Source organism: Scardinius erythrophthalmus, assembly GCF_964197995.2.
Source record: "Scardinius erythrophthalmus genome assembly, chromosome: 11".
In the NCBI taxonomy this organism is placed as follows: Eukaryota; Metazoa; Chordata; class Actinopteri; order Cypriniformes; family Leuciscidae; genus Scardinius; species Scardinius erythrophthalmus.
This window is the reverse complement of record NC_138231.1, coordinates 39,335,040-39,347,101: the sequence shown is the minus strand read 5'-3', so window position 1 is coordinate 39,347,101 and position 12,062 is coordinate 39,335,040. Positions and strand designations below refer to the sequence as shown.

General features: G+C 38.5%; 1 protein-coding gene across 3 annotated transcripts in view; it reads right to left on the bottom strand.

The window, feature by feature from the left end:
- The window catches only part of kidins220b (kinase D-interacting substrate 220b), a 26,749-nt gene extending 14,687 nt beyond the window's left edge, over positions 1 to 12,062 (bottom strand). For 2 of the 3 annotated variants that reach the window (XM_081379119.1, XM_081379120.1), the window contains exons 1-19: positions 11,870 to 12,017; positions 9,631 to 9,784; positions 9,437 to 9,535; positions 8,507 to 8,605; positions 8,297 to 8,395; positions 8,061 to 8,162; positions 7,769 to 7,867; positions 7,307 to 7,504; positions 7,108 to 7,206; positions 5,654 to 5,752; positions 5,474 to 5,572; positions 5,213 to 5,390; positions 4,416 to 4,580; positions 4,038 to 4,217; positions 3,702 to 3,867; positions 2,551 to 2,702; positions 2,159 to 2,448; positions 1,882 to 2,022; positions 359 to 596 (exon numbers count right to left, since the gene is read on the bottom strand). In XM_081379119.1, the coding sequence (XP_081235245.1) occupies positions 359 to 596; positions 1,882 to 2,022; positions 2,159 to 2,448; positions 2,551 to 2,702; positions 3,702 to 3,867; positions 4,038 to 4,217; positions 4,416 to 4,580; positions 5,213 to 5,390; positions 5,474 to 5,572; positions 5,654 to 5,752; positions 7,108 to 7,206; positions 7,307 to 7,504; positions 7,769 to 7,867; positions 8,061 to 8,162; positions 8,297 to 8,395; positions 8,507 to 8,605; positions 9,437 to 9,535; positions 9,631 to 9,762 (2,635 nt within the window). In that variant the 5' untranslated portion in view covers positions 9,763 to 9,784; positions 11,870 to 12,017. Of the gene's footprint in view, positions 1 to 358; positions 597 to 1,881; positions 2,023 to 2,158; positions 2,449 to 2,550; positions 2,703 to 3,701; positions 3,868 to 4,037; positions 4,218 to 4,415; positions 4,581 to 5,212; positions 5,391 to 5,473; positions 5,573 to 5,653; positions 5,753 to 7,107; positions 7,207 to 7,306; positions 7,505 to 7,768; positions 7,868 to 8,060; positions 8,163 to 8,296; positions 8,396 to 8,506; positions 8,606 to 9,436; positions 9,536 to 9,630; positions 9,785 to 11,869 lie in introns of all 3 variants that reach the window. The other variant, XM_081379121.1, reaches the window with a different exon arrangement.

Sequence of the window (12,062 nt, the reverse complement as noted above, 5' to 3'; positions counted from 1 at the left end):
TTCAACATCGATAATAAGAAATGTTTCTTAAGCACCAAATCATCACATTAGAATGATTTCTAAATTCAGCTTTGATCAAATTCAGCTTTGCCATCACAGAGATAAATCACATTTTAAAATATATTAAAATAGAAAACAGTTATATTAAATGGTAAAAACAAAAATCTCAATATTACTGTTTGTACTGTATTTTTGGTCAAATGTATGCAGCCTTGATGAGTCATCCTAAAAAAAGACAATTAAAAAAACCTTACCGACCCCTAACTTTTGAACAGTAGTGTATATCAAAACACTGTGAAGACTAGTTAGTCACTATTTGAAACAATAGTCGTTTTATTTATCCGATGGTAATACAAACCCTCAGAGTTCCCAGTCTCTCCATTAGCAGGTGCTGGCGCACACATCTTCTTTGCACTGCTGAGGCCGCGGCTGTTGAGGAAGACGGGCAGGTGGACAATGTTGCGCATGTAGTCATGGCCGTTGATGTTGGAGTCACGCAGCACGCTATTAAGATTCTGGTTAATGGCTTTAATGATGATGTGAGGATCACTGGCGAAGACGGAGATGAAAGGACCCTTGGAGAACAGCACTCTCACCTGATCAGGACAATTTTGATAGGTTTTTGATATAGGTGATTTGCTCAACACTAAAAACACATTTTATAGAAATGACAGGCGCCATCTTAAAAATGAACTCAATCTAATTGACTTCACATGCACTAGATTCTCAATCAGTATCCAAGTATTTCTTTAAATGTATGATCGCATGCTATTTAGAATAGGTCTGCTGAGTCTTGATGCAATTGACTAACAAACAGTTCTAGGGGACCATTTTCTTTTCAAAGAACTTAAAGGTGCTCTAAGCGATGTTGGGTGACGTCACTTCTTGTTGATGTTCGAAGTATTGTCAAACAAAACAGAGGCTAGTTCGACCCTCCCTCCTCCTCATCCCGTCCCCTCCCCCTCCCTTCTGTGCTTCCTGAAACAGGCTTTTCCGATGTAAATTCAGGACTTTGCGCGTTACTTCTCCTTTTCCCTCTTCTTTGCTATTTGTTCATCAGAACGTCGTCTCTTTGGTCGTGTGTCGGCCATATCGAAATTCAAGAGAATATAATTCTAACGTTAGTCGTTGTCTAGGACATCTCCCCTCTAGGTAACTTCCCTCTTAATGCTTCTCTCTCCTCCACTCCCCACACCCGCCTTCATGTGCACACGCAATAACCCCCAACCCCCACCCACAAATCATTCTTGTCGGTTATTGGCTGGAACACTGTTTGTTGTGTTTCGTGGTGCAGGTTGGCCCAGTTTGTTTTTGTTGCCGTTTGTGGAGCCTGGGCTGTCCACAGCCTGGGCTAGTGAAGAGATGTTTGCTGTATGTGACAAAAAATGTTTCAGCCAAAAAAAACGCATGACACTGCTTAGAGCACCTTTAAACAGCCTGAAGGCATCGCTGCACGAGAAATCTGATTTCAAGTTTTGTGAGAGATTTCATGGCTGACAACCAGAAATAATGGATGATGTTTTCCCAAACATTTACCTTTACATTTCACAAACTAACTATTATAGTATTTATTAATATTTTGAAATAACTTTTATTTTAAAATTTTCAGTTGTCATTTTAATTTTAGTAATTTTGTAAGTGCTTTTGTTTGTAAGTGCGACCTGGAGTGTCCAGAAAGGAATTATTATTTTGTAATTTTTATAATTTTTTAGCTATATCTTTATTGCATTTCGGTTCTAGTAATTTAATATTACTTTAGTACTACTGCTTAAACTTACTTTATTTCAGTTAATTGCCAATGCATTTAAATTAACGAAATTAGTATCTAATAGTTTTAGTTAACATCAACAACATGTTTTGCGCAAAACTGTTGGTGCTCACCGTGTCTAGCATCTGTAGCACTTTGTCCTGTTCACAAGAGTCCAGACCATCAATGATGACCACTAGACGTGTCTGGTTCTGGGTAAAGCCATCTATAGTCTTGGCCATCTTAGCCATGAGCTCCACTTCATTCTTCAAGACCTAAGAAAAAAGTATTAAAAAGACTAAAATGTCAGAATGGGGGTCATTATGTTAGCATATTCACCCTTTGTGACACTGTGTATAAACACCACCACATAGCTCTGTGTATAGGTTACCCAGAAACCTGTCAACTAACCTTCATAAAGCCCTCACTTTTCAGCTTGTGCATCTTGTTGGCGGCACTGTGCAGCCTCTTCCTCTGAGAGTTCAGCACTGAGTCTGTCACCTGCCACCATGTGCGACAGTTAAGCAACAGTGCCAATCCAACAACACTCGCCATGGAAACCAGCACTGCGTTCACGGTCTGGTTTTGCCCATCCACCTTGAAGACAGCCAGCAGGGCCATCCCCACGATCAAGCAGCCCAGGATGAAGAGGAAGATGACAAAGGATGGGATGCAACATGTCTTCTTCCACTTCTTTTTACCTGAGGGTAGACACGGTCACAACAATAAATTAATGTAAAAATATATATATATCAGTTTCCCTATAGATCCTGTATAGTCGTGAATGGTTAGGTGGTCTTTACCTTTAGTGTCCTCAGTTTTGAAGACTCTAAAAAGTCTGGTGGCCAAGAAGCCAAACTCTCTCTCACAAGCATCCGAGAGAGTAGCGATCATTTCAGCCATGGATGTCTCCCCACCCACACTGGATAACCTGTTATAGTCTGTGAACAGAAACCTGACAGAAAAAAAGTGTTAATTAAAAACACTCATGTATATATGTATATTTATATATTGTGACAGGACGGCTGCCTCCCACTTATTATCACGCCACCCCGTCACTTAAATCGCCAATGTGTCTGTCGTTTGCTCATCCCACCACAATATATATATATATATATAGCTCTTGAGCAGAAAATGGCAAATGGGACACCCTAAAGTTGGGTGCACACTGTGCAATTTCTGACCATGATTTGGCCGTCTGAGACAAATTTTGCAAATACTAAAAGATTTCTCTGATTCTAGGCTAAAATCTGAAGTCTTTGATCGTTAGTTTGACAATGTTCACCGACAGCTGATTAATGAGCGCTGCGATCAAATTTTAATACTGGCAGTGTCAGAAGATTTGACTCACAGTCCCGCAGTGTGACTTCTCCAATGACGACTGTCAAATTGTCTTTGTTTTTCAAGACAAGCTATGACCAAAATTAACGTTAAAGATTTCTTTGTAGCCACCATTTCAATCCAGAGTGTAATGCAGCTCACTGTCACCGAACTTGTCATTGATTGATGATGTACAACTCCGCACAAGTTTTCTTGTGCGCCCGTTTTTAACGCGTCTTGACTGTCTGACATTAATGACAACTGAGATCTTACAGAGTGACATGGCTTATAGCAATCATCATGTTCATACATTCTGACAAGCAACAATCGTAAAGGACTATTATAAATCAGGCAGGGGTCCCAAACTCAGTTCCAGGAGGTCAAAAGCCCTGCAGAGTTTAGTCCCAACCCTGCTCCAACATGGACACCTGTAGTTTTCAAAGAATCCTGAATGACTTGATTAGCTTGATCAGGAGTGTTTAACTAGGGTTGAAGCTAAAATCTGCCGTGGCCCTCCAGGAACTGAGTTCTGTACCCCTGCCCTCTTGTGGAAATCAAGGACACACCACATCCACTCTTTAGAACAGGTCACAGGACCTTATTTTAATGGTTTTACAGTTTTATGGGCAATTACCTGACAGGCAGTGCACGGGTGGTCTGTTCCGGCAGCTCTGGTGGGTTGACGAACATGAGTTTGAGCAGAAGCTCCAAGTATCCAATGTGTCGGGCCAGACGGGTGCTAATGACCCATGCCCAGTTCCAACTCTCACCCTCACGCCTGCTCCCAAAGTACACAACCACTGTGTAGAGATACAGAATATACACACATTCACTCATTCACAATACCTTTCAATGGTTATTAATTTAATTTTGTTTCATTTGATATCATTCATAACTCAATTATGACCAAAAGTTCCGATTTTTTAAGAACTTATGTTGAAACACTGAATAATGGACCAGTTTTTCTTACCAAAGAACACATAAAGTAGTGCTAGGATGCTGAGAGAGATGGAGATAGCCAGCTTGGGATCCACAGTGAAGCCGAGCACAAGCGCTACAGAGCCGCACAGCAGGACAGATAATAACACAACCAGCCAGGAAAACTGGAACAACGGCTCCACCTGCTGACCTGCAAATGTCTTCATCTCATCTGAGAAAGAAATATGAAGATTTATCCACCAATAAATATACACCACATGCAGCGAACTGAACTCTAATAAACATTCCAAGCTCAGAAATAGCTAAAAAGCTAAGTGGGTACGTGCTGTACATGACTAAACTTTGCTTTAAAATATCCTTTTCAGGTCACTTTCCTTGTTTAAGTTGAGTGATTTTAAATAACGCTCACCCTCTAGTTTCTTGAGCAGGAAGGACTTGCCACTTCCCCACTGGGCGTACAGACCCACACAGATGGGCGGCTGCATGGTGGGCTCACTCAGGATGTCTGCCAAAGCACTGCTGTACAGGTCATAGCCCAGCATGTCCCCATCTGACTCTGTGGGGGACAGATGTCCTAAAGGGGACAACATAGAGAGGGGCAAAAATACACACAGGTCATTCATAACATACACAGTGAATGTAGTATAATTTAATGCTGACATGCAACTAAAGTAATTCTAAACATATGTGTACTTATTAAGATTCAGAACTACAGAGAGCAAGTCTCTGGTTATTGTACTGTAGATCAATAAGACTGTGGACCACAAAGTGGACAATAAAGAAACAAACATAAAATGCAGCCTGTTCGGTCAGATTCATGAACAAATTACTCTTACGTGTCAGTTCTTTATATTGAAGTGAACTAAAAACAAAGTGCAACTTTAGTGCCAAAATGAATGACTCTGAGTCGGTTCTTTAAATGAACAGTTTAAAAAGATGAGTTAATGATTTGGAAAGTCTAAAAAACAGCCCTGTATTTGCAGAGAGAGAATTTATATGCAAGCAAAAACATTATAACTGAAATAAACCCAAATGTATGAGAATTTAATCAAACACAGAATAAACTCAAATGAATCAGAATGGAATTAAATAGAATCTTGTGAATCAGAATGTAATTGAATCAGGAAATCTGTATTGATACCCATTCCCAATGATGAGTATTAATCAATAGTTGAGCTCATGATGGAGATCAAGTCCCAGACTTACGGGCTCCAAAAATCTGGGTGAGGATGCTCTTCTGGTGACTGCAGTCGATGTTGTAGGGTGTCTCTCCAGCCTTGTTGGGCCTGTAGAGGAGGCGGCCATCTTTAGGGTTACGGAGGAGGAGCTCAGCCAGCCTGCGGCTCCGTCCACGTATGGCGATATGAAGAGGGGTGTCCCCTTTCTGTAGCCAAAGAGAGCAGAGACTTAAAGTGCAATATATTATGTAAGTAAATTATGTACATGAAATTGTGACTGATGTTTTACCTTGTCCACTGCAGAGACTTTGGCCCCTTTGTCCAGCAACAGCTCCACTATATCTATGTTTCTCATCTTGGTGGCTTTAATTAGTGGTGTCTCAGAATCCTAAATACACAAAAATACAGACTCAAGACTAGCTCATAACAGTAAAACGATCTCTTGAACATGAGTCTTGATGTTCTTTACTTTAGTGGTGGTCTCTGTGTCTGGATTGCACTGCAGTATGTCTCTAACCATGGTTGCATTGCCTTTCTCTACAGCCCAATAGAGAGCAGTCTTATTCTCCTGTAAAAAACAACAACAGTACAGTCATTTCAATTTCCCATAACTTTTATACATCTCTCATTTGGTGTTTATAGTAGGGCTGCACGATTAATCATTTAAATCCTGATCACAATTTCTCCTTTTCTCGATTAAGCAAGCATAATAATTTGCGATACTGAACCGCTGGTAATGAGCATTTCAATTATCTTGCACTGGAACCAAGCCTACACAAGCTTTTAAACTTGGGGTTGCCAGATGTCAAATGTCTGAATCCCCCAATCAGAGCATTTCACTTAAATGGATTATTATACATTTTCCAAACAGTCTTTGATCATCTGAAACATCAACAAACAATTATGTTGGAGTTTACTGATCTCCACAGCGATATTCTGCTCAAATGAAAGTTTAATATAGTCAGTATTTCCTCACAAGGCCTCGACTACATAGTTTGCGAATGTGTTTGCTGAATAAATGCTCTTATGCATCCTCTGTGCTATAAAATAGTTTTTGTTGTTTTAATAATAAAAACATTAACATAGTTTGTAATTATTGGAATGAATAAAAAAAAAATGTAAAGAGTGTGTTAATGTATATGATAAATATATTAAAGCAAACTAGGTAAAATTAGAGCTGTATCTGTCGTAACTGGAACTGGCCAGTTTTTGCTCCAAACACATGATCGGCAACCGGACATTTTAATTTTTTTGGACCGATCTCTGTTCCGGTCTGTTCCCTTTAATGTTAATAAAACAACCAAAAACAAAAAGAAAATCACTCACTGCTCTGAGAAATTTAATAGCAGCTTTAATAAGTATCAATGTAAAATTTATACAGTGAAGTCTATGTAGTGTTTTATTTGTATATTTGTTCATTTAATTTCTTTCTTGAATGCCTCTGTTAAATACACCTATTGTGGCTGAAAAAATAAAGCACTGTTTATTTCATTTGTATATTATATGTTGTGTATATGTAATGTGTATTTTTGTTCTTATCTTTTAATAACAAAGAAAATAATGACAAAGATTTTTTTCTTCGCCACTTTGGCCTAAATGTCTAAATAAGGGACTATGTTTAAATAGGGACATTAGTTTGGCTGCAATGCTCAGTCACTTGCAAAGTAGTAAAACCAACATGAAAAAGAATTGTGATAAAATCGTGAATCGTGATCTTCCTGAAAAAAATTGTGATATGATATTTTTGCCATACTCTCTTGTTTTGTACTTTCATTAAATTGCAATAATTCTGATGAAATGTAAAAGGAAAATTCTCAATAATCACGATTTATCATTTTTGAGCAAAATAACCGTGATTATCTGTTTAACCATGCAGCCCTAGTTTAAAGTATTTTAATGTATATGATGTAACAGGCATGTTACCTGGCCTCTAATGTCGATGTCTGCATACTTATGCAGTAGTGCCCTCACAATCTCAACATGCCCACCTCTCACAGCTCCAATCAGCACAGTGTCTCCACTCTAGAGGTTTAAAACACAACACACAATGAAAATACTTTCTCATCCAGTACATCCGTTTTACAATATCCGTTTGTAATGTTTATTGTGAGGTTCAACCCACCCTGTCTGGGATGTTGACGTATGTGCCGGCATCGAGCAGGTCCTGCACAATCTCAGTGTAGCCCTCTTTAGCTGCGATCATGAGAGCTGTGTTTCCATCCTTATCAGTCATGTTTACATTGGGGTTCCTCTTCAGAAGCTCTTTAACCACCTCTGTGTATCCTCCCTTCACAGCTACGATCAGTGCCGTCATGGAGTTCTGAGTGGGAAAGATTAACAAAATAAGACAAACAGTCCCTTTGGCTATTGATGTAATGCTTCTAAATCAACAGTACGACAGGTTTTCTAGTTAAAACAAAAGCTCTAAAATATTGTATACGGTAGAAATTAAGGGTAAAAAAATATTTATTTATCCTTATCCAGTAAAATCACAAATTGGAAAAGTCATATGGCCTTTGAAAATTGTTGTGGACAAATCGGGAGCCTTAGAGACAAAAAGGCTGAGTGAATGATGAGCACATACCGCCCCCTCCTGGTCAACATCAGCTCCGTTCTCCAACAGGTGCATCACGCAGTCGTAGTGGCCCTTTCTAGCAGCCCAGATCAGTGGGGTGGTGCCATACTAAGAGTACAAAAGGTAAAAAATGCTAGTTAAAATTAAATCTATCAACAGCAACTGTGGCATGCTGTCGATTACCAGAGAAAGTAATGTTGACTTCGGCTTGTAAAAACAGAACAATGCACTTACAATGGAAGCTTGTTTTCAACTGGGAATATTCATTTAATCGCAGTTAGGCAGGATTGGTTTAGCTCACCTTATCAGAGCAGTTGACTTTAGCTCCATGCTCCAGCAAGAGTTTCACAATCTCTGAATGGCCTCTACCGGCTGCCCAGATAATGGGGTAGACGCTGTATTGCTAAGGTAACCACATCAAAAATATGATCAATTTTAATCGATGATTGCATATATTACATTTGGATTCATTATATGATTTGTATGTCTGTGCTTCTCATATGTGGAAAGGCAATTGATAAGTTTTTGCATCTTTACCAGTCCAGTGGTGATTGGGTTTGCCCCAGAGTCCAGCAGGACCTTGGCCACCTCAACTCTATTTTTATATGACGCCCAAGTAAGGGCGGTCCAACCCCCCTGCACGACACAAAGCCACCTCATTAAGTTGATAACGTAAGAATGTGTTCTTTTTTTAAATGTGATTATGGTACTAAATAAAGCAGATGTATTCCTTTTTGATTTTCTCACCGAGTCTCTGTGCTCAATATAGGCACTGTTTTCCAGCAGCTCTTTCACCACCTCCACATGCCCCTCTTTAGCTGCAGAGATCAGCGCGGACCAGCAGTCCTATCAGGGAAAGGCACAAAGATGGGTTGCTATGGAAACTATTGAACCACTGGCAATGTCGCCATGGGAACAGTGATGGAGCTACACTACAAAAAACAGACCTATGGCACAGTTATAATGGGCACTTCACCTTAACAGATTATAAATATATAACAAAAATAAGTATGAAAATAAAATAAGGATATAAACAGGTTTCAAGATATTTCAGGATAGTTTGTGACATCTACTATGATCAAATTATTAATAATATATATATATATATATATATATATATATATATATATATATATATATATATATATATATATTAGGGCTGTCAATCGGTTAAAAAATGTAATCGTGATTAATCGCATGATTATCATGAGTTAACTCGCGATTAATCGCATTTAATCGCACATTTTTTATTTGTTCTAAATGTACCTTAAATTAATACTTTTCTCAAAAAGTCTCCAAAAACTATTTTCCTATAACATTATAATGAGCTGCTGATATATGGCTATCCATAATATAAACATCAATATACCATAATGTCATAATGTATAACTTCGGTCACACTTTAGTTTTGCCTCAATTAACACCTAATTACTGCTCATTAATAGTTGGTAAGGTAGTTGTTAAGTTTAGGTTGGATTGGGTAGGATTAAGGAATGTAGAATAATGTCATGAAGAGTAAGGCATTAATATGTGTAGTACTATTAAAGTACTATTAAATAGCCAAAATCCTAGTAATATGCATGCTAATAAGCAACTAGTTAATAGTGAGAACAAGACCCTAAACTGAAGTGTTACTGTAACTCTTATTGTAAAGCAGTTACGTGGGCATTTTCTCACCACATCATCCAAGTTGACGTTTGCTCCCCTTCGGATGAGCTCTTGAACAATCTCAAGACTGCCCTGCTCCGAGGCCAACATCAGAGGAGTCTGTCCATTCTGTCAACGACACAACGAGAAAGATATATATTTGATATCTTAACAATGTAGCTGAACATCTTAAATCATGTTTGACTTTTTTCAATGCAACTTACATCGCTTCGACCATCCACCTCTTTGAACTTATCTAGATGGGCTTTTACAGCAGCCAGATTTTCTTCTTCCACGTAGCTGAAGAGGTTCTGGATGGCCAGAGTGGTCATCTTGATGGAGGTTGTGGTGTCCATGATTGCTAGTACCTAGGACACCCTGAGTAGAAACTCATTTAGTCACTTTCAGTACATAAACTGTGAACAGAGACCTAAACTGCATATCACAATAAGTTGTTGGAGAATGAAAGAAAAAATATTGATATGAAACTCTTTGAGATTAAGTGCTAGAGATGTTAAATTGAGTTTGAATTCATGTGACAGGTGATACCAGAGCGTTTGTTCTCAGTGCAGGCCCAGAACAGACGCAGGCAATGGACTTTAAATGTCATGAGAAAGGAGGCTGGCATAGATAAGCATAACACAGAATAACATTAATTTTGTCCAAACATCTCCACAGACACACTCACTAATAGGTTTTCCCATTTCCCAGAGTTATGTTGAAAATCTAGGTATGCCTTTTGAGTTGCGGGTCAAATTTACCCTAACTGGTTTCCATGCAATTCACCCAAAATCAATGCTACCAAAAAAAAAATTAAGATTTAAGAAAAAACTGATCTTTTTTTTTTCCAAAATTATAGCTTGTCGGTCCAAAAAAAATATATAATTATGACCTTTTGTGTAATGCCAACTTGTAGTGATTATTTGCACACTGAGGTGCAAATAACAACAACTAAGAATAAATATCATGTACTTTGTATGAACAGCCTAGTATTTATTGCTATTTGTACTTGGTGTGAAACTAGCCTCTACCTTTTTGTGTCTGGTTCTCAAATCTTTGACTTTGTGAGGGTAAATATATTAGTCTTTAACAAGCTACAATAAAGGTTTTCTTTTTTTACACGACTCTCTTTGCTGTTTTTCAAAGTGCTGAATTGCATGAACATTTGGTGAATCGATGTAAGCTAATCAAAATGTTCAGCCTTTCAAAAAACACATTTATGACCCTAAATGACAAAAAGTCACAAAATGTTAAAAAATGTATAGTTTGACCAGTGTTTCAAGCAGTTTAAAAATCGAGCGTAGATCAAACTGACCTGCAACACCGGGGCTAGTGCAAATAATTGTCTAGCGAACAGACAGCATACTCTAATCGATTGCTCAATAGACCACAAACCAATGCAAATATGATTATATTAATATAGATATTTTACAGCATTTGACCATTATTTGATGTGCGCCAGTATGTGACCCTCAATTTAACCTTCAACACAGGCTGTATAAAAGAGGGGTGGGGGAAACAGACGGGAGCAACATACAAACAGACAACAACAAAGAGAATATGGCAGCTGACTTAGGAATCCAAGCAGCTTTCAAAGCTCTATCTATGAAACATGACACCAAAGTTATTCTTATAAACCACTATGTGACACAATGCACCCAGCACAGCGTCACACTGTCCTCTGCTTGTGTCTGAATGCCAGCAGATTGCTGGCTGTGACTTCTGTCTGTCTGCTCTGGAATGGCATCATGCGTTATTTATGGCGACCAAGAGTGGTTCACACCTAGTCTACACAACAAGATGCTGAGATGATTGACAGCCCCTGCAGATATAAATTATAATGGTGGATAGCACACTATATTACATACATTAAACTAGATAGATAGATAGATAGATAGATAGATAGATAGATAGATAGATAGATACATAAATAGATAGATAGATAGATAGATAGATAGATAGATAGATAGATAGATAGATAGATAGATAGATAGATATGGCTAAAAATAAATACATATATATTGTGAGATAAATGGGACCTGGGTGAATAAGAGTCCAAAAACAGTACATTATATCTGCATGGTAATGCCTATTTATTCTGGTATATTTGACTAGATATTAATTATTGTACTTTGATATGAGAATGTATTACTAGACATAAATAGGACGGGCAGTGCGTCTTGTCGACATATCTGCATGTTGATGTACTGACTCCCTATGAGAGACTAGCCAATTAATCGCCATCAAAACAACCCTAAACAGATTAACCTTATCAGTATCACATAAGCATTACAAACTACGTTACATATTATTCGCTGTGAATGTTCAAATAACAGCTAAGTTACGCTCAATTCTACAGCTTGATGCTCGTTACTATCCAGCTTATGAACTGTCAATCATACGCGGCATCAACGGCACAAAAGCGATTTAAACCTAACGTCTGCCTTCAGCTACGAGACGTACCTCACAGAAAAGAAACGTTGAAATGCCCTGCTGTCAGAAGATCCGTTTAGAAATGCGAATTTCTCTCTTGTTTTTCGGTCTACGGAGCTTCTTTCTTCCTATTCACCATCTTTAACAACAGCCATTTTGAAGAAGCGAAGCGCTGCGCGAGCGAGCGAGTCTTCCCGGGCGAGTCCCTGACAACACACTGTGT